At 53.7% G+C, this 21,260-nt stretch overlaps 1 protein-coding gene across 3 annotated transcripts in view; it reads right to left on the reverse strand.

Annotated features, from left to right (window-relative positions):
• Positions 1–21,260, reverse strand: part of ADAMTS2 (ADAM metallopeptidase with thrombospondin type 1 motif 2) — a 294,714-nt gene that overhangs the window by 195,715 nt on the left and 77,739 nt on the right. For all 3 annotated transcript variants that reach the window (XM_053910547.2, XM_053910546.2, XM_053910545.1), the window contains exon 3: positions 15,842–16,001. In XM_053910547.2, coding sequence (XP_053766522.1) covers positions 15,842–16,001 — 160 coding nt within the window. The remainder of the gene's footprint in view (positions 1–15,841; positions 16,002–21,260) is intronic.

Below are 21,260 nucleotides of genomic sequence, written 5' to 3' on the forward strand. Positions count from 1 at the left end.
TGGAGGTCCTGGGACTGGGGAAGGAGTGCATGGCCCTAGCCAGGGCCCCTCAGTGCCCACCCACGGGGCCCCAAGGGAGAGCTGCTGGGGGTTCTGATTTCTCACAAAGCTATACATCCTCTTGAATATTAGCTCAGTTTGTTCTGTTTGCTTTGCAACAGCGTGTGAGAAAAAAACACATCATGGTGTCTGTCAAGGCCTCTGGCTGGCAGCTCTCATCGTCCACTCAGCATAGGAAGCTGCAGGTATGCAGACAGCTCCGATGGGAGGTGCTGCACCCATCTCTCAGGGCACCCAGTACTGCTGGGGACATCTGTCCCCAGGCCTCAGAGCCCTGCTACTTCAGGGCCTATCACCTGTTCTGTGTCTGCTTCTAATGCCTGACCTGGCAAGACAGGAGGGTACTTGGGCTGGATCCACAAGGGCCTCGCTCCGAGAGGGGTGCCAGACAAGCAGCCCAGCAAACATCTGCTGAAGAAATGGGTATGGGCAGTGGCCCGTGAGAAGGAGCCTTAGTGCCTGGTGGCCATGGCCAAAGGTGGGGCTTCCCAAACTTCTGCTCAGGGCACCACTGGGCTACTTAGCATGTGCCTGGCCCATACTGGGCTCTTGACTAGTTGGATGGGGCCTAATCCTCCCCCGACCCCAGCAGGTGGAAATTCTTTATCTCCATTTTTCTGATGAGGACACAGAGGCACAAAGCGTGAGGCAGAAGCCAAGACCTTAGAGTCTGTGCTTGCAGCCAGCACATCCTGCCCTTGTCCCTGGAGTCCTCGCACAGGCACTGGGCCTTGGGCCTGGCAGCTCAGCTCTGACAAGCTTCCTAGAGCTCACCCCACCCTGGGCAATGTCAGCTGCTCATGCCCCAGGCCTCTCTAGGCAGTGAGCAATACTTATTGTTTGCCCCTTGTCTGCATGTCCCCCTAACTAGGACAGACCAGACTATGCATGCACAACGCCCAATACAGGCCTTGCAAACACTTGTAGATAGATGGGTGGAAGGTTGAATGGACGGATGGAAGGATGGATGGAAGGATGGATGGATGATGGGTGGATGTGTAGGTGGGTGGGAGGATGGATGGATGATGGATGGATAGGTGGGAGGATGGACAGATAAATCCAGAGAGAGCATAAATGATGGATGGATGGTTGGAAGGTTGGATAGATGAGTGAATGAGTGAATGAATAGACTCTTACATTGGAAAGTGAATCCATCATGTACATGGCAACTGAGCCAGGCAGCAAAGTCAGGGACAAGGGTGTGGCAGTGGCTTCTCTAGGCATTGCAGGGGTAGATGTGGTCAGGCTTATCCACAGATCAGCTCTAGAGTGTGAGGGAGGAGCTGAAGATAACAGCCCAGGTTTCTGGGACAACACCTTCCTGCAGGGACCAGCAATGCCAAAGGCCAGTCACTAAAGGAGGTCAAAAGAAGTCCACTTATAAGCGGGGGGGGGGGGGGGGGGGGGGGGGCGGATTAAAACTTGAATTGGCTGACGAGCACCCACTGTATGCCAGGCCCCCAGGCCCCTTCTCCCTGAATGCGGAATCTGCAGTGACAAGGCAGGCCATCACCAGTGCCTGAGGAGGGGGCAGGGCTTGGGCTGGCAGGTCTGGCCCAAGACCAGAGCCGCGGACACCTAGGAAGGCCCCCAGGAGGGTGGCAGGGAGTGAGTCTGCAGCTGGGGAGAAAGGCCAGGGCGGGGCCACAGGCTGGACTTAGATCAATCTTAGCCCCACCTTCCCTCTGTTCCTCCCCAGTGAGGTCAGACCCTCCCCACCATTCAGCCTCGGGGTCCCCCCAATCTGTCCCCTCTTCTGAGAGCCAGTCCCATGCCTGGTTCAAAGGTGCTTCAGCAAACCCCTGAGGGAAGACCAGATCCTGAGACTTTGGGACTAGGGCTCACCCTGCCTCCTTTCAAGGGGCAGCAGGTAGGAAAGCCACCATGTTCCCAGAATTGGTCCTCTGGAGCCACACAATACAAACGCTAACTATATAAGAGGTCAGGCTCCATCTCTCCTGCAGTCATACCGGTGGGGAGCAGGTGCCTCTGCAGGAGCAGGTGTGGGCCAGGCTGCCGGGGACTGGGGGCAGAGTGCTGCTGGGACCAAATGAGAGCACTCCTTCTCCACCCTCCCAGCCACCAGCCCTGCTGAGCCCCTTTGCACAGGTGTGGCCCATCTGGGAACTAGCTCCTATGCTACTGGCCAATCTGGTGAGTCCCAGCAGTGGCCTAGACCCTGCCAGTTTCCCTCATTGTCCCCCAGCCAGGCTGGTGCTCATCACTGGAGCCTCAGTGCTCCCTGAGGCTGCCTTCTTGCTCCAGAGCACTGCAGCCCTGGGGCTCCTTGCAGTGGGGAACACAGGTGCCTCTCACCCAGGTCCCAGGTGGCCTGGTCTTGTGACCCTTCGCTTGGGTCACAGGTTCCCAAAAGGGAAGGGTCCTGGGGACCCACTGATAAGTACCGCAGTATCAGTGGGTCTATGAACCGAGGCCACTGCCAAGGCCCAGTGGCAGAACTTATCCAAGGCTTGTCCCGGGCTTTGCTCAGCCCAGGAAAATGCCTCCAGGTGCCACAGCTCATTCCAGGAAGATGTAAATGTGCCTGCTCTGTACACACATAAGCATGTGCATGTGTGTGTGAGAGAGGGACAGAGTGAAACGGAGACAGAGAGAGTATATGTGTTTTTGGTAACTACCCACCAGAGGTCATCTTGGGCCTGAGGTCTCACTCCAGGGCCAACTAGGGCCAGCAGGGACAGAGTGAGTGGGTGGCCAGGTGAGAAACAGGGAGAAGAGGGCATGTGGGTGCCCACCTAGAAGAGTTGGCCCCTCCTGCTAAATACTGCTTACAGGCACAGGCCCAGAGATGCCAGGCTTCCTGATCTTTCTGAGAAGCTGAAAATGGAAGTTTTCATCTAAAACCTTGTGACTTTTAAGCGTTCACTCACAGTGGCTGAGGGCATGGTGCAATTCAAATAAAATGTGTGGGGTGGTTGTGGGGACATAGCCTGGGAGCCACCGGTGGGGCCTGGCTTTTTCCAACCCCTCACTTTTACGAATGGGGAAACTGAGGCCAGAGCAGAGACCAGCAAACCAGGGTCATGCACAGCCTCCCGCCCCCCACCCTCTCATGGGCCACCACCATCCTTGGGGAGCAGTCACACATTCCAGGCACTAAGAGAGGGACATGCAGACCCTGGTCCCTGGAGTCCCCATCACCGAGTGCCCAACCTGAGTTTTCTGAAGTAGCCCAAGACGGGTCCTGCAGGGCCGGCCTCCACAGCATGGAAAGAACGGGTGTCCCTTCCAGCGCAAGGCACCAGGGTAAGGCATGCCCCATTTTGTCCTGCTGAAGACGAAGGCCAGAAATAAGTAACTCCTGGACACCACTTAGAACGAAGAGCTCAGCCATCTGACCAGACCCTCCTGCACCAACATTTGACCATATGCCCCTGACGCTGAAGGGTCCCTGCAGACGGCAGTGCGTGCAAGGGAAGCAGTGCCTCTAGGCCCCGGCACCCACGCCAGGTGCAACCTCCACAGGGCCTGCCCCCTTGGCCCTGTCCAGCCTGGCCAGTAGGGGGCATCCAGTGGTTGGTGGGCCCTTTCCAGGGGTCTGGGGGCTGTTCCCACCCAATGGCCACCCCGCCCAGGCCTGTCTGGAGGCCTGGAAGGAGCCTCCCCCCGCACCCCTTCCCACTAATGTTCTGCAGATGGGCTTCCCTACTGGCTTCCAAGAAAAACATGACGACCGCAGATCCCTCCTCACAAAAAAGGAGCTGCCGGAAAGCTCTCTGTGATGTTCCCAAAACGAAAATAAAAATTCCTCTGAGTGCATTTCCACACCCAGAGCCCTGCCTGGCCGCATGTTCCAGGGTACCCGGGGCCCTCTCGCCCCCACTGCCGCCAAGGGCCTGCCTGGCCCATACATGGTGTTTGAAAATTTGGAATTAGCTGCCAACATTTGAAAATGAAGAGGTTTTACATAAAATCACTATTTCCCGCTTCTCTTGAGAAATCGGAAGCCCACCTGCCACCAGCCCCACGTTGGCCTGCACCCTGCTGATGCTGGTATCATGCACCCTGCAGAGATGTGCCCTCCACTGCCTCCATGGAAGCCAACCCCCAGGCTCTGGAAAAGGTCACAGGGACACAAGCTCCCATCCTTGGGGGCTTTCACCCATCCGGGGGTCCCTCCTGAGCCTGACACTAGGCACAGGCCCCCACATGTACACTCCCCAGCCTGTGGACACCCCCAGCTGCATATTGGGGTCGGGTAGGCAGGGTTGAGGGGGCCACCAGTGTCCTTCTTCCCACCCCGAGCCTCCTGGAGCCCTTGGATCAAACAATTTGTACTGAAGCTTAGTCGACTCAGCCCCGAGTCCCACTCCGCACAGCCCCTGGCAGGCTCCAGCCTGTGGTCTTGGGATCTTGGGTGGCCCTTGGTCATTTACCTATTGGACATTGCCTGGCCATATTGGCCTGGTGCCCCATTTCTTTGTTCTGCTAAGGTGACTCCGTCCCCTGCTCAGTCTACTTGTTCCCCCAAGCCTGGCCAGCCCAGCCCCAGCTCATGAATTGTCAGAGCCCTGAGGATGAGGAGAGTGACAGTAGCCCCCGTGAAATGCCTACATCCCTGACGTCAACCACAGAAAGCTCCCAAGCCCCAGGCAGCGTTTCTCTTAACTAAGAATCTGCAGATGGCATTTTTACTGGTTTAAAGGTGAGTCCAGAAAGATCTGGATAGAAACCTTAAAAAAGGCCCAGGCACACAGAGATCTTCCCAGGCCAGGACTCTAGCACAGGAGACGATTCTAGAAAGCACCACCTCGCTGGGTGTGCAGGGCCAGGGTGGGCAGAGGTGAGGGCGGGGGGGGTGGGGGGGGTGGGGTGGCGGTGCCTGGCTCCTCTCTGACTCTGGGGAGAGTCTGGATGGGAATATGGTTCTGCCCAGTGGGCAGCAACCCCTCTGACCACTGTGAGAATTACCTAACAGTACCCCCAACATCCTTGGTGCTCAATTTATTGGCCCACGTTGCTAATGTAGACACTGCTTTCCGTTCCCACGCCCCTTTGTGTCAGCCGTGCCAGCGGCCTCATCCTGGATCTCTGCCCCGACCTTCTCCGCCTCCTCCATGGAAACCAGGCCTCACCACTCCTCCACTTACAGCAGGGGGTGCTGGCCCAGCTCCAACACTGCGCCCACCTCACCCGCTGTGCTCTGCCCCTTGGGCCCCTCCTGCCAGACCCCAAACAGGCCAAGTCTATTCCCCACAGGGCCCTCCCCATGCTGTTCCCACCGCTTCCTCTCCCTTAATGAGCTGCAGTCCACACTTCAGATCTCAACCCTGACCTCCAGCCACTGTGCTGACGTGGAGGCATTTCTCACCATCTCTAACTGTGAGGCATTCGTGGGCCAACCCGTCACCAAGAGCTGTATGAGGCTGGGGGCTCTGTGGGTCTCGTGCCTGGGGTCTCAGCTTGGCTCTATTCTGGGCCCTCTTTGGGCAATCAGTGAATATCTGGTGAGTGAACTGATAAAACAAGAACTATGTGAACAGAGGACGTTTTCCATGGGCACTGTATAGTCAAAGACGATGATCAATGAATGGTTGTCAGGGTGTGCTGGGAGCAGCCAGGCTGGTCTTCTCCTGCCCCCAGTGATGGCTGCCCCAGCCCGTCTCCTCAGTTCAGCTACAAAGGCCCCAATGGGGAATGGCCCCAGCAACATCCCGCCTGCACAACAAACCCGAGAATTGCAGCTGGCAGCAGGAGCTGTTGCAAGAATAAAAGTGGCAAGCCCTCCAACCCTACCAGGAACAACTTCTCCAGGAAGCAGGTCCACGTGGCCAGGCCTCCTGGGGAAGCAGGATTCATTCTTTCTTTTCATGGCTATTTTGTTCTAACTGTGCCCAAGCACTGTAGCTGATGCTGCAAATTCCATAGCAAAAGATTTTCTATGCAGCTTATGTGCTGAGTGACCTGAGACCCTTCCTCATGCCCTGCTGGGCCTCAGTTTCTGTATCTCGTAAGCAGAACTTCCATGCTCAGAAGGCCTGTGTGTCTCAGTGACGGGAAGCCTACAGGTGGGCCTGAGACCACCAGATGGTCAGCCCAGGCTCTGGAGTGGACAGCAGGCTCTGCGCAGGGGGCTGAACAGCCCTGCGTCCTATCTGGCTCTTTCCTGCCTCCACAGGGTTGATGGCTTCTGTTGTGACCCATCCATGCCTCAGTTTCCTCATCTGTAAAGTGGGAACAACGATGGCGCCAACCACACCCATAGGGTCCCTAAAAGGACCCATAGCTGGCATGCCTGCCATGCTCTGGGGACAGCCTGCAGGGGTGAGCACTCCTCTAGCACTGCCCTCCCTTCCCTGGACTCTCGAGGATGCTCAGGCAGTAGTGGGGGGAGCCGAGGCCTTCTGCTGCAGGCTGATTACAGGACACAGGGAGGCAGAGCACTGTCCCGGGTGGGTTCTGGGTAAACGTGTTGTCCCCAAGGCACCAATGCAGCTCCAGGGGCAGGAGAAGAGTCACCCACAGACTGGGCTACAGAAAGTGACTTTTGTGCAACAAAAATGAATGAAACAGAAAAGGAAAGGGGAACTACAGCCTGGGGAAAGGCTGGTGTGAAACGTGACAGAAAGTCAATATCTAAAGTAGATGAAGGGCTTATCCCGATATATGAGACCCCAGGAGATGAATGGGAAAAGGACTTAAATGGGGAGAGAGACATACAAAGTAATCGAATGCTGGCAGAGCATTGATTCTCGCCAGCGATCAAAGATGCACAAATTAAAGCAAAAAGCAGCACTGCTTCGCTGAGGGATCAGCCCAATTATTAGCTGCAAACCCCCTCACTGGTGAGGATTTTCAGACTTCGGGAGCTACAGTGGGAAGTGGTCTGGCTCTGACCAGAGCTGTGCTTGTCCTGAGCTAGGATCCGACCATTCTTCCATTCTTTCTGGAAGCGCTCCCTGGCCACTGCTCAGAGATAGGCTCCAGGTGTCCAGGCAGGCTCAGGCCAAGGCCAGCAGGGTCAGCACCAGAAGAACCCAAGGTCACCTACCAGGAGATCCCCAAATCAAAATTCCAAGGGAGGATGATAGAGGTGAGGACATTACCACAGCCCCAGGCCGTAGCCGGGTGGACAACCTATGACCTGCACGTGCTCACAGGCTTCCATCCATCCTAGCAGGTCTGGGCCCCTCCCCAGAGTTCAGACTGGGGAAAGACGGCCTGGCCTGCCAGAGATGCATGGACACGTGCACGTCTACAGGAACCCTGGACTTCACACTCCCCCCAGCAGCCCTGTCTCACAGAGCAGGGCCTCTGCCTCTCAGGGCGGAGAAGCAGCCAGTGCCCCCCAAGAGTCTTCCCAGCTGTGGGGGCCACGTCTGAGGTCACTGAGCCCCACACCAAGAGTCTGCAAGCAAGATGGGCTTGCTGTGGCATGATCGGTCCTAGAAAACCCCGTCCTCTGAGCCAGACAGCAAGGAGCACGGGAAGGGCCGAGCTCTGAAGCCAAAAGAAAGGCCCTATTTCTGGCTTTTGTACTCAGCTCAGTTACCTGGCCTCCACCGGCAGCCCCACTTCTGTCTTTGTCACAGCCACACAGCATCTGCCCAGTTGTTCAGGGCTTCCAAATGCCAGGAGCCATCCCTGATCCCTTCTCTTGCTCACGTCCTAAGAGCTCCACCTCCAAACGTCCAGAACCCGTGCACCAGTGCCACCAGCATCCTTCATAGCCTCCTTGCTCCCACTCCTTCCACTGAGAGCCTCTCGAGGCTTCCCACCGCCTCACAGGCGACTCCATGTGAGCAGACCCATCCCAGCCCTCTGGCCCAGAGCCTGTCCCTTCTGCCTGGAGCCTACTGCCCAAGGCCAGGCCTCCCCGCCAACTGGATTAGTGGCACCTGCGACCTGGAACAGCTTGCTCCTTCCTCACCTGACCTCTCACTCTACCCTTTTCCCAGACTTTGCTCTGCTCATGGATTTACCCATCTCTGCAGCACCTGCTCATGTGTCTCCCCCAATGACCTGTGAACTCTGAAAGACTCCTCTGGTTCGTTCCCTGTTGTGTCCCCAACTCAATCCAGCCTAAGGCACAGTACGAATGTGCTGAATGAATGAAGGAAGGACTGAAAGGAAGAATGAGATAAGAAGGAGCTCCCTCTGAGCCCGCGTCCTATCTCAGCAGTGTGGGTGTTGTTCTCATGCCCCCATTACTGTGGAGCATTGCCAGGCAGCTGGTCCCTTCCAGCCCAGACTGGCAGCATCCCCCCTCTGCACAGGCCCAGCTCCCAGATCCCTCCCCTCCTCCTCAGGTCCCTGCTGTCCTGCAGGCTGTCCCCAAGCCCTGACCAGGTCCAAAGGGCACCATCACCCTGCCTGGACATCCATAGGAGATGCTGCAGCCAGACTCCACTGCCATGTTCTTCTGTCTACTCCAGGCACATTCCCTGAGGCTTGCCCAAGGCGGACCCACAGCCCAGGCCACTTCGGCCACATCCAGAGGTCTGTGAGAGACACCCGGCTCAACGATCCAGCCCATGCTCCAACTGTGTGTGTGTGCGCGCGTGCGCAAAAGGCAGAGTGGAACCGAGGGAGAAAAATGAAGCCTGGCAGTGGGAGGGAGAATGAGCAGACATCAACATTTCCACCTAATTGTGTGACCTTTTCCCAGCTTAGCATCCCTTCAGGGCCCAATGCACAGCACTGCTTGGTATTAATTTCAAAGAAAAATGGGTCAAGGGACATTGGAAATTTTCATAGAAAACTTCAGGCTTGGATCTCACTGAAGTGTTTGCCAACCTGCAGGAAATTCTGAGAGGAAATAGGGTCTCTACCTGGTGTGAATTGGCAGAGTTTGAGCCTTGGGCCTATGACCAGTTTCTGCTGCTGAAGAACGACCTTTTGTCCCTTTCAGACATCTTTCAAGCCATCTCTGCAGCCCCATCCTCGAGGCTGGGACCCAGCACTTCTCATCTGCCCTTGGGTCCCTCTGCATCCCCAGGAGGCCGCTGTGCAGGGACCAGCTGTGGGGCCCCTGTCCCTCTGACCCATCGTGTAGACACAGTGTGCAGGAAGCCCATGTCTCTTTCACCATTGTCCCCTGGGGGTCCCTGTGGTGTGGATGGGGGCTTATGGAGTCCCCATGGATATTCCATCCCAGCTGTCAGGCCAGCTGACATGTGGGGAGCACACATGCCATGGACCTGTTGGGCTGCTCCTGGAGACAGCTCACTTCCCCCAGAGGCATCCCAGCCTACTGTGCTGGGGACTCCCAAAGAGCAGGCACTTGGAGGCCGGGGCCAACAAGACAACCGGACACACTGCTTTTGCTAATTAAATCCCAGAAGCATCAAAGCACAGCAGGACTCCGCTCCCAGATGTGAGACCTGAACACAGGCGCAACTGCTTTGTGCCAACAGAAGCGCTTTGGGAGACACAGGGCACACCCAAGGGAAGGAAAGGCAGAGCATTAATCAACTGTCCATGGAAGAGAAGGCTGTGCCAAGTCTGACCCCAGACAGCTCCAGGCCTCAGACAACACGTGGGGGCCCCTCATGGTGTGAGTCCACGTCACCTCACTGGCATCTCTGACAGCTGTCTGGGGGGCCAGCCAGAGCCAGGGAGCACGGAGGCTCTGCCAAGGGTGCACACAGTTCCGAAGCACGCCTCCCAAGGCCAGCCAGCTGCCTCAGGTTTCACAATCAGTGCTTCTCCGTGGCATTCCTCTGGTCCCAAGCTGCAGGGCTGGGAGGGGTGAGGAGGAGGAACTGAGAGGGCCCAGGGAATTGAGCCCCAAGGCACCCAGGCTTTCACTGCAACTCAGTGAGCTGGCAGCTGCTGGCTGGGCTGAGGAGGGGCCAAGTCTGGTCCAAAAGCCCGGTCACCCCTGAGTTGGCCAGGCCAGGCCTCAGAACTTTAGGGAGAGGCTCAGAAATGCCTGGTTGAGGACACAGAGAGAGGTCCCCTTCCCTGAGACACTGGCCAGGCCTGGGGCTCTGGGTGCAAAGGCAGCCAAGGGCCCCTCTCTCCCCTCCTCCACACTTAGAAACAGGGCAGGCTGAATTATAGGATACCACAGCCTGATCCCCAAACCCATATTATTTGACATGGGAAAAGCAACTTTGCAGATGTAAGTTATGAATGCTAAAGTGGGAAATTATGCTGATTATCCCAGGGGGCTGATGACTAGAGGGACACAGAAGGAGCCCTGACAGAGGAGGAGAAGCCACTGTGACTGTGGCGTGGAGGGCAGTGGGATGTGGCCGGGAACCAGGGGACCTGGCTGCCACCAGCAGCTGAGACAGGTGAGGAAGTTCTTCCCTTGAGCCTCCAGAGGAAACTGGTCCTGCCCACAACTTCAGCTTAGCCCATAAATATCCATTCTGGATTTCCAACCTCCAGAACTGTAAAAGAATAAACCTGAGTTGTTTTAAGCCACTTAGTCTGTGGTAACTTGTTACAGGGGCTAACAAACTGACACCACAACCACTTCAGGGCCGAGAGCCCCCCTGACCTGGCTTCCAGCAAGTTAGAGCCAGCACTCCTGTGCCCCCTCCCCCAACTGCTTCGCCTCTCTGCCTCCAGCAGGCAAAAATGCAGCACTAGCCCTCAGGTCGCTTTTCACTAGCTCACTCAGGGTGGGGAGTGCTGCCACTGCCTGCAGGAGGCCACCCTGGCTCTGGACCATTCATGGTGGCAGCCCGAGAGCTCCCAGCATGGGCTCCTGGCCCTGTTCACCTAGAGCAGCTTCACCCTTCACAGGCCTGGAAACCTGCAGCAAGTCAGTGGGGAGGAAGGACTGTGGCCACTGGGTGAAGACTTGACAGCCCTGTTCTCTCTCTCACAGGTTTTCCTTGACAGCAGCAGGGAAGAGCGTTCCCCAGGGCGGCATGCCCATGCTGCCCGCCAGGGAGGCCCGTCAAGGCTTGGCACCCACTGGCTACCTCCCAGGAGGGGGCAGCCGAGGTCACAGGTGCTGAGCTATCTGACTGCTCTTCCTTCTGTTCTTCCTTCCACCTGGGCCTAGTGTAAGGTGGGGTTGGGCAGGGGACGCCCAGGGGCCCAGAGGCTATTCTAGGGGACTGGAACCACCCACCAGCCAGCAGGAGCTCACAGCTCCTCCTCTGCCCCAGGGCCCAGCAGAGCGGGACCAGAAGGTACAGGTGACACTTTGCCTCTATGTTTCATAAGCACAGGTGGCCAACAGGGGCCATGTTTTATTCAGCCCACATGGTGCTTTTCAGAACTTTGAAGCAACATTTGAAAATGAGGAGAGTTCACACAGAACTTCTGATGTCTAGCCTCTTGGCTATAGGTGGGTTGCCAACCCAAGCCCACACTTCTACCAGGTCACAGTAGGAAGCTGAGGAGGGGTCTCTGGTCTGCCTTGTGCCCACATGAGGCCGGCAGGGTTGCGTGCCGCTGCATTCACGCCGCTGTTCCCCTTTCAGCAGAGATGGACTCTCTGTGTCCATGTCTGTGTCATACGCAGGGAAGTGAAAGCCAGGCACAGGGTGGTGCAGCTGTGTTTCTTGCCCTCGCCGCTACCCTCACTGGATCAACTGCTGGTCCCTGGGGCCTCTCAGTTTGCAGCCCTTGTCTTGGGATGGCAAGACCTTCCGCCAAGGACACCGTGGACCTGGCAGAAAGACCATAGGCCTAGCCTGTGACCCCAGATCTCTTCAAGCCCCGTGGGGGCCTTCCCAAGATCCCACACCTCACCCCACCCCGACAGCCAGGCACTCAGCGCCAACAGCAAGGCTGACCTTCCTGTGCCCATGGTCTTAAGACCACCCTAGAAGCAGCATGGCCCAGTCTCCACCCAGCCTAGCCGCAGTAGGCCCACAGCCTGGAGAGGGCTCCAGCAGAGGCAGAAGGCCAAGGGGCCTGCCTGGCCTATGCCTGAGCACTGTCCCCTGAGAAGGGGTGAGAAAGGCCTGAAGCATCACTCCTCATAGATGCGCACCCCTTTTACACACCCTCAAAGACACAAGGTCCTAATTGTGGAACCTGGGAATGTTACCTTATAGGACAAAAAAAGGATTTCAAAAATATAATTAGATTATAGGTCTTGAGACAGGGGACATCACCCAGGATGATCTGAGGGACATAACTGTAATCACATGCATCCTGGTAACAGAGAAACTGAGGGACATTGACCCCCCCTCCACACACACACGCACACACAGAAGAGGAGGTGGCAATGTGACCATAGAGGCAGAGGTCCAAGTGACATGGCCACAAGCCAAGAGGTGCCAGCAGCAACCAGCCGCTGGGAATGGTGGGGCATGGATTCCCCACTCGGGCCTCTGGAAGGAGCGCAGCCCGGCCAACACCTTGATTCTGGCCCATTGACTCATCTCGACCACCACCCTTCAGAGCTGCAAGAGAATAAACTGCCATCGGTTGCAGCTACCTAGTCGGCAGCAACATGTGAAACAGCCTGAGACTAGGAGGGGCGAGGTGTGCCAGGACCACCAGCCACGGTTCCTCTTCCCATAACCCCTAGCCACGGCTTCCCAACAACTGCAGACAATGGGGCTGACAGATGGCAGTAAGGGCTGAGCTCAGGCAGCAGCCCAGACCTTGATCTGGGGCAACTGCGCATGCAGGTGCCAGCCTGAGCCAGCGCAGATCCCAGAGACGCGGGTGTCACATGCACCCCTACCCCCAACATACTGCCTGGGGGCTCAGGGCTGGCTCTGGGGGGGTAGAGAATGGGACTTGCGGTACCTGAAAGAGACCTCTCCCTGCAAGGCCAGTCTAGCGCCCCAGGCTCTGAGCTGCCCCCTCCTGCCCCGGCCAGGCTCCCGGGCCAGGAGAGCCCAGCAGAGAAGCTTCTGCTTCCACGGCCAGTGTGGAGAGAAAAGCCTTTCTTCCCCTTTTCCTCAGCTCCTGGCTCACCCCACATTCTCCTCCAGGACCCAAGAGTGACGCTGGTGACACTAGGCTGCTAGGCATACACCCAATGCTGGCCCAGGTCCATGAAGCATGTTAGAACCTGCATTTTCCAGCTGTTCCTGTGGACCACCCGAGACCCTGCAGCTGCCCTCAGGTGGCGGAGACTATCAGTGGTGATGACTCTCTGAGGCCTGGAGAACCCCTGAGACACTCCAGGAAGCAGCTGTCTGGCTGCCCAGGGAAAACAGGACAATGTGTCCCAGCATCCTGGAGGAGACAGGTGGGAGGGACATACCCACCCCACCCCTGCCAGGCCCAGGACAGAAGCTTCCCCTTCCCCAGAGGACCTGCCACACATAACGCTTTACCAATAATGGCAGGGAATTCAAATGTGCTTTCAGGAGCCTGCAGGAGCAACATTGACATGTTGGGGTCCCCACTGGAATTCTCCTAGAGAAGGGCTCCCCCTGCCGTGTAGGCACACACACAGGTCCCGGGTTCTTGTTTTCTTGCAGGAAAGCGCAAGGAGCAAACATAGCCAGCCAAGGACACTGCTTTCCCATTTGTGTCTAACTGTGTGCCCTCACTGGGCCCAGGCTGATAGAGGGCTGGTCTGTGCTGTGTGATGTCACCTGGGGCCTTCAGCTGAGCCCCAACATAACATGAATCGGGACGCCCTCCAGCCAGCGAGTGCCTCAGTCCTGGGCCAGGTGGGAACAATCAGGCATATCCAGGGAGAAATGTGCTGTCTGTGGACTAAGTCACCCATGTAGGGTCAGGCAGGGACTTCAAGGAAAGGTGACTTGGCCTATAGCCTGCACACGCACAGCCCAGGGCTGAGGCCCAGAGCCCAGCTGGGGCAGGCTCCCCCTGCCTCTTCCAGTGTAGCCTCAGCCCCCAGAATGGTGTAGCTGGCCTTCCCCAGCATCTTCTAAGCCAGGGGCGTCAAACTCATTTTCACCGGGACCACATCAGCCTCACGGTTGCCTTCAAATGGCCGAAATAATTTTAGGACTGTGTAAATGTAACTACTCCTTAACTGTTAAGGAGGTGAAATTACATTCGGCCCTTTGAAGGCAACCGTGAGGCTGATGTGGCCCCCGTTGAAAATGAGTTTGACACTACTGTAAGCCAATGGTTTCTGGACTTATTCTGAGTTTGAAATTCCTCTCTTAAGTTCCGAGTTCCAAGCTCTCACCAAAGTAGATGGATAAGGGAATATGGGGGAGGGTAAGATTTAATAGAAGATGCCTGAAGACCAGCAGAAGCACAGCTAATGCGGCCAGGCCAGCTGGGCCACAGTGGAGGGCTGTCCAGTTCAGGAAGACAAGCACCACATGGAAGGTGGGACTGGAAGCTCACCCAGGTCATGGGCAGCCCCGTAGCCAGGTTGAGCCAGACCCCGGGACTACCAGCAGAGGCCAGCCGAGAAGACCCATGCCTAAAGCACAAAGTAGCAGGACCTCAGCTCTTTGAGACACAGGCTTTTCTAACCCAACAGGACAGAAGAGAAGACGAGGCCAGGGGCTCAAACTGGTCCAAGTGCAGCCGGCCATCAGGGAGCAAGGCCAGGGACCTGGTAGTCCCTGCTCTGAGGCACTTCCCCTGACCATTTTCACTTCCAGCCACACCCTGTGGGGTTCCTCTTTATTCCTCCCCCTACAGAGAAGCCCAAGGTTGGGAAAGAGACAGGAGGGGCTGAGGCTGAGGAGAGCAGGGAAATGGAGGCTTCCTGTTCACAGCCCAGGCAGACAGAGATTTATCACCAGGATGAAGGGGCCGCCAGAAGTATCGATCAGCTCGAGAGAGTGCTAGGCTTCCTGATGGAACAATTCCTTTGCAAAGATATGTGACACTGCTCCTTGAAATTAGAATGTTGCCCTGCCAGACTGCACCCAATTTATTCCTCAAGCTGGGAAGTCGGAGATGTAAGACAGATGAGCCAGGGCTGCTGCGGGTTGGGGAGAGTCTCTACCAATGACAGCCTGGGGGGGCTGGCCCAGCGGCACTGCTGGGGATCACTTAAACATGCAGATGCGCCTTACCCAAGACCCAGGCCTCTGTGCCTGCTGCCACTTGCCAGCAGCCAGAGGTCCAGTACCTGAGGCTGAGGCCTGAGCCCACCACACAAGAGCCAGGCATAGGCAGGGTGGTCTCTCCAGACTCTGGGGCCCTGGGGCCTGTGAGGCCTGCTGAGACCACAGCCAGACCCCTAACCTGGCCTCATGGTGACCTGTGACCTGAGATCCCCAGAATGCTGGAAAAGTCTGAGCTGGGCAGTGAGCCCATCCTGCTTGAGTGCTCTGAGTGGCTGCGACTGGGGTGAGGGGCGGGGTGTCACTATGCCTGTCCAGTGGTTCCTCCCACACGCCTGGCCCACAGTGCACATGGCTCTAAGCTGAAAAAAATGAAACCATGCAAGTCTCGCAGGTTCGGGACGCTGCTGGGAGCGACAGGGCCTTCGCAGTGCACTCCCCTCCCACCACGGGCTGATGGAGCCCTTGGGACCTTCTCTGCAAGCATCCAGGGAGGCGTGGTCACCATGGCCATGGCCACGGCATGCAGGCTGGGGAGAGAGGCTGTCTGGAGGCTGCAGATGTCTTCAGAGGCTCAGGGTCACAGACATGGGTTCAGGTCTTGGGCTGGGGTTGCAGGCCTGGTATGGGCCTCCTTTGCTCCCTGACTCTTCCTGGCCCTTGGGCAGAAGAAGGTGAACCCTTAGGCAGCTTTCACTGCCCACTCTGGAGGCCCTACACCTGCAGGCTTGTGGCCCTGTGCACCCCAGCACCCCCAGTGTGCTTCGTGGTCAACAAGGCAGGGCTCAGCCTTAGCCTGGGACCAGGCCTGCAGAAGGGGTGCCTGGGTCCCCAGGGCAGAATGTCCAAGGCTTACCATGCAGCCTTCACACTTGCAGCAGCCTTACCTATATCCAGGGCCTGTGCCCCACCCAGAGAAGGGAGCCTAGGGGTGGATGGCCGGCGATATACCATGTGCACACGACCCTGCTCAGCCTCCTTCGCTGCCAGCCCCTTTTCCAGCGGCTCAATGAAGAACTCCTCCTCCTCCATGCGGATCAGGCCAGCCTGCAGGGCAAAGATGAGATGGTTCAGATTCTCAGAGCATAGCAGACAGGGGAGCAGTGATGGGGCCCCAGAAGGCAGTATCTCCCACCTGACAGAGCTGGGTGCTGGAACTGGAACCCCGGGCCAGGAAGGTCACAGATTGGGGCCTCAGGGGCCCATCTGCCCACAATGTCCACTTCCAGTCACTAAGGCCAGGGTCACAGGACTGTTTGGGAAAGGGGCTCTGCTAGGTTATTCCCACCCCCATCTTCCAACTCTCCTCATCTGGGTCTGCAAGGCCAAACTGTCCAGAACAGCCGGGAGGAACTGAAGTACCACTCTGGGCCTGTACAGGTGGACACCAAGATGCACCATAGATGGACCAGTGCCACCCCATTCCCAGGAGCCTCAAATCCAAGGAAAAGGTCAAACTGTCACCCAGGGCTGGATCTGTCCGTAGACATGCTCACTGTACCCCCAACAGTATTTTCAAAGTTGTAAACCCAATAGTCAAAGTGGTTAGACTTCACGTTTCCCAAGGAACTCCAGCTTTCCTTGGGAAAAGCAGGCTTGAGTGGTGGGGGCTCCACATTGACGGGCAGGGGTGCCATGAGTGGAGCCTGTATGTCCCTGCAGGGGGCCATAGCCCCCAGCACCCCCACTGTGCATCCCTTTAGCCCCAGCAGTCACAGCCCTGACTCTACAGCAACTGCACTGCCACCCCCCAAAGACCACCGCCCCCCGCAAGACTGCTGTGGCACTCCTGCCTGGTGCTGTTGCTGGGTCCAGCTCCCTTGGACTTCAGGCTGCTCTGCACCCCAGCACACAAGGCTTGAGGACTGCCCATCCTACCCCCAGCTCGCATACTTCACACCAATCTCCAGGACAGTCCTGTCCTTCCTACACAGGGGGCCTGGCTGGGCCTCCCTGCTCCTGAACTGACCTGACCCTCAGCTTGGGAGGCCCTGCTCCTGCCCTCCACTCTGGCCATCTGGTCAACTTTGCTTCTCCCTTCAATCACTGGCTCAGCAACCCCATATGGTCCTGCCCTCCCCTTGACCATGCTTGGTTACTGCGCTGTCCAGCTGCTACACTTTGATTTTTTGGTCCAGTGTCCACATAGCAGTGGTCTCACATGGGGGCCCCCACTGTGCCAACCTGCATATACATTTTCTTTATCTCACTCACTCATGACTCATTCAGCGATGTTTTGGTTTCTTAAAAACCACTTTATTGGGGTATTATTGACATGTAAGAAGCTGTACATATTTAATGTCTAGAAATCCCTGAGTTTGGGGATCAGTAGACACTTGTGAAACCAACACCACTATCTACCAAGGCCATAAACGTGCCCATCGCCTCTCAAAGTGTCCTCCCACCCCCTTTATTATTTTCATTTTTTATGTCAAGAACACAACATAAATCAACCCTTGTAGCAAATGTTAAGCACGTAACAGTGTCATCAGCTGCAGGCACTGACTGTGTGGTGGGCCTCCAGAACTCATCTCTCCTGCGTAACTGGAATTCTGTGCACTCTGATTGTTACTCCTCTGCCCCTCCCCAAGCCTGGCAACCAGCATTCTACCTCTGCTTCTGTGAGTTTGACTGGTTTAGATTCACTGTATAAGCGATGTCATGCAGTATTTTTCTTTCTGTGGCCTAATGTCCCCCAGTTTCATCCATGTTGTTACAAAAGACAGGGGTTTCCTTCTTTAGAAAGTCTGAATGACATTCCACGGCACATATGCACCGTATTTCTTTATCAGTTAGTTGTCCACAGACAGTCATCTGCTTAGGTGCTCCCGTGTCCACTGTAAAAAGTGCAGTGAACGTGGGAGTGTGGGCATCTCTTTGATCTCTTCCCTTTTCTTTGAATATGTAACCAGAAGGAGGATTGCTGGGTCATATGGTGGCTCTAATTCTAATTTTCTGAGGAACCTCCCTACTATTTTCCAAAGTGACTTCACCAATTTACATTTCCACCAACAGTGCACATGGGTTCCCTGTTCTTTACATCCTCACCCACACCTGTTACCTTTTTGTTAACAGCCATTCTAACAGGTGTGAGGTGTTATTTCATTGTGGTTTTGATGTGCATTTCCCTGTTGGTCAGTGATATTGAACATCTTTTCAGGTACTTGGCCATTTGTATGTCTTTGGAAAAAACGTCTGTTCAGATCCTTTGTCCATCTTTTAATCAGATTATTATTATTATTATTATTATTAGCTATTGAGTTGAATGAGTTCCTTATATGTTTTGAATATTAACTTACCCACTATATCTTGAAACTATTTCTTCCATTTTATAGGTTGCCTTTTCACTCTATTTCTTTTATTGTGCAGAAACTTTTAAATTTAATATAGCCCCACTTGTTGATGTTTTGCTTTTGTCATTTGTGCTATTGGTTTTACGGTTTCAGGTCTTACATTTAAGTCCTTAATTCATTTCAAGTTAACTTTTGTGAGTAGTGTAGGTTAGGGGTTCAATTTCATTCTTCTGCATGTGCATGTGCAGTTTTCCCAACGCCAGTTATTAGAGAGACTGCCCTTGCCCCACTGAGCATTCCTGGCTTCTTACCAAATACACATTGACCACATATGTGCCTTCTGGACTCCCAGTTCTGCTTCACTGGATGTCTGTTTTTATTTCGCTCTTTTGATTACTATAGCTTCATAAATATAACTGAAATTAGAAAGTGTGATGCCTCCAGCTTTGTTCTTTCTCAAGATTGCTTAGGTTATTCAGGGTCTTAAAAGTTTTGGATTTTTTTTTTCTGTTGGAATATGAAATTTTAATAGGGATTGCATGGAGTCTACAGATGGCTTTGGGTAGTACAGGATTTTGAACAATATTAACTCTTCTGTTCCATGAACACAGTATATCTTTCCATTTATTTGCATCTTTACTTTTCTTCATCAATATTTTGTAGTGTTTGGTGTATAGATCTTTCAATCCCTTGGATAAATTTATTCCTAAATATTTTAGATGCTATTATAAATGAGATTGTTTCCTGTATTTCTTTTTTAGATAGTTCATTGTTAGTGTATAGAAACACAACTGATCTTTAAAGTATATTTTATTGATTGTGCTATTACATTTTCCCTAATTTTCCCCCTTTATCCCCCCTCCCCCCCTCCCCCCCCCAACCCTCCAGCTTTTACCCCGCTTTTACCCCATGGACATATGTATGTCCATGGGTTGTACATATAAGTTCTTTGAGTTCTCTGTTTCCTATACCATTTTTTACCTCTCCCCATATATTTAATGCCTACCAATTATGCTTCTTCTTCCCTGTACCTTTTCCCCCCTATTCCTCCCCTCCTGTTCCCCACTGAAAACCATCCATGTGATGTCCATTTCTCTGATTCTGTTCCTGTTCTAGTTGTTTGCTTAGTTTTTGTTTTCATTGTTTTTCTTTATTTTTTTAGGCTCATTTGTTGATAGTTGTGAGTTTGTTGCCATTTTATTGTTCATGTTTTTGATCTTCTTTTTCTTAGATAAGTCCCTTTAACATTTCATATAATAAGGGCTTGGTAATGATATACTCCTTTAACTTGACTTTATCTGGGAAGCACTTAACCTGCCCTTCCATTCTAAATGATAGCTTTACTGGATACAGTAATCTTGGATGTAGTTCCTTGCCTTTCATGACTTGGAATATTTCTTTCCAGCCCCTTCTTGCCTGCAAGGTTTCTTCTGAGAGATCAGCTGATAGCCTTATTGGAACTCTTTTGTAGGTAACTCTCTCCTGTCCTCTTGCTGCTTTAAGATTCTCTCATCTTTAATCTTGGGTAACTTAATGATGATGTTCCTTGGTGTGTTCCTCTTTGGGTCCAACTTCTTTGGGAGTCTCTGGGCTTCCTGGACTTCCTGGAAATCTATTTCCTTCACCGGATTAAGGAAGTTTTCCTTCATTATTTGTTCAAATGAGTTTTCAATTTCTTGCTGTTGTTCTTCTCCTTCTGGCACCCCTATAATTTGGATATTGGAACGTTTCCAGTTCTCAAAGAGGTTCAAAAGCCTCTCTTCATTTTTTTTTTGAATTTTTTTTTCATCATTTTGGTCTGGTTCGATGTTTATTTCTTCATTTTGTTCCAAAATTGTTGATTTGAGTCCTGGTTTCCTTTCTGTCACTGTTGGTTCCCTGAATATTTTGCTTTATTTGATTTTGGGTATCTTTCATTTTTTGACCAAGCTCAATCAGTTCTGTGAGCATTATGATTACCAGAATTTAAACCAGAATTTGGTTTAAATTCTCCATCAGATAGGCTGCCTATCTCCTTATCATTTAGCTCTCTTTCTGAAGTTTTGCTCTGTTCTTTCATTTTGGCCCTATTTCTTTGTTCAGGGTCGCTGTTAAGCTGTAAGATGTAAGAGGGTGGGGCCTTAGGTATTCACCAGGGCAGGGCAACCCTCCTTGCTGTGTTGTTGAACTGTCTGTGGGGGAGGGGCCAGAGAGGGAACAATGCAGCTCACCTGTTTGGCTCTCGCCCAGTTTCCAAAAAACTCTTGCGTGAGAGTGGGAGTTTCTCCGGCTGCAGCAATCGCGGTAGTCCACAGCCAGCTCTGATTTTCAGTTTCCTCGTAAGTCAGCCCCGCCCACACAGCCCACCACTTCACCCCAGCCAGCCCGGCCTTCACAGTAATTGCCTTACTGTGGTTTCTCTCTGCCTGCTGCCTTACCAGTCTGTTCTGTTTGACTGTTTCTTTAATTCCATGGTTGTCAGTTCCATGCAGCTTGATTTTCTGGCACTTCTGGTTGTTTATTGATTTTAGATTGGTTGTTATACTCCTTTTGGTTGTGCAAGGAAGTGAAGGGTTTCTACCTACACCTCCATCTAGGCCGGCACCCAGAAACACAACTGATTTTTGTATGTTGATTTTGTATCCTGACTCTTACTGAATTTGGTGGAGTCTCTTGGAATTTTTATGTACCAGATCATGTCATTAGGAAACAGAGACAATTTCACTTCTTCCTTTCTAACTCTGATACCTTTTATTTCTTTTTCTTGTCTGACTGTGCTGGCTAGTACTATGTTGAAAAGGGGTGGTGAGGTGTGGGGACATTAGTCCTGCTCCTGATCTTAGGAGGAAAGCTTTCAATCTTTCACCATTAAGTATATTAGCTGTGGGATTATCATGTATGGCCTTTGGAGGTATGCTCTTTCTATATCCAATTTTTGGGAGGTAATTATCATGAAAGGAGGTTACATTTTATGAATTGCTTTTCTGCATCTACTGAGATAATGATTTTTATCTTTCATTCTATTAATGTAGTG

The sequence above is a fragment of the Desmodus rotundus genome, chromosome 9, assembly GCF_022682495.2.
Source record: "Desmodus rotundus isolate HL8 chromosome 9, HLdesRot8A.1, whole genome shotgun sequence".
NCBI lineage: Eukaryota > Metazoa > Chordata > Mammalia > Chiroptera > Phyllostomidae > Desmodus > Desmodus rotundus.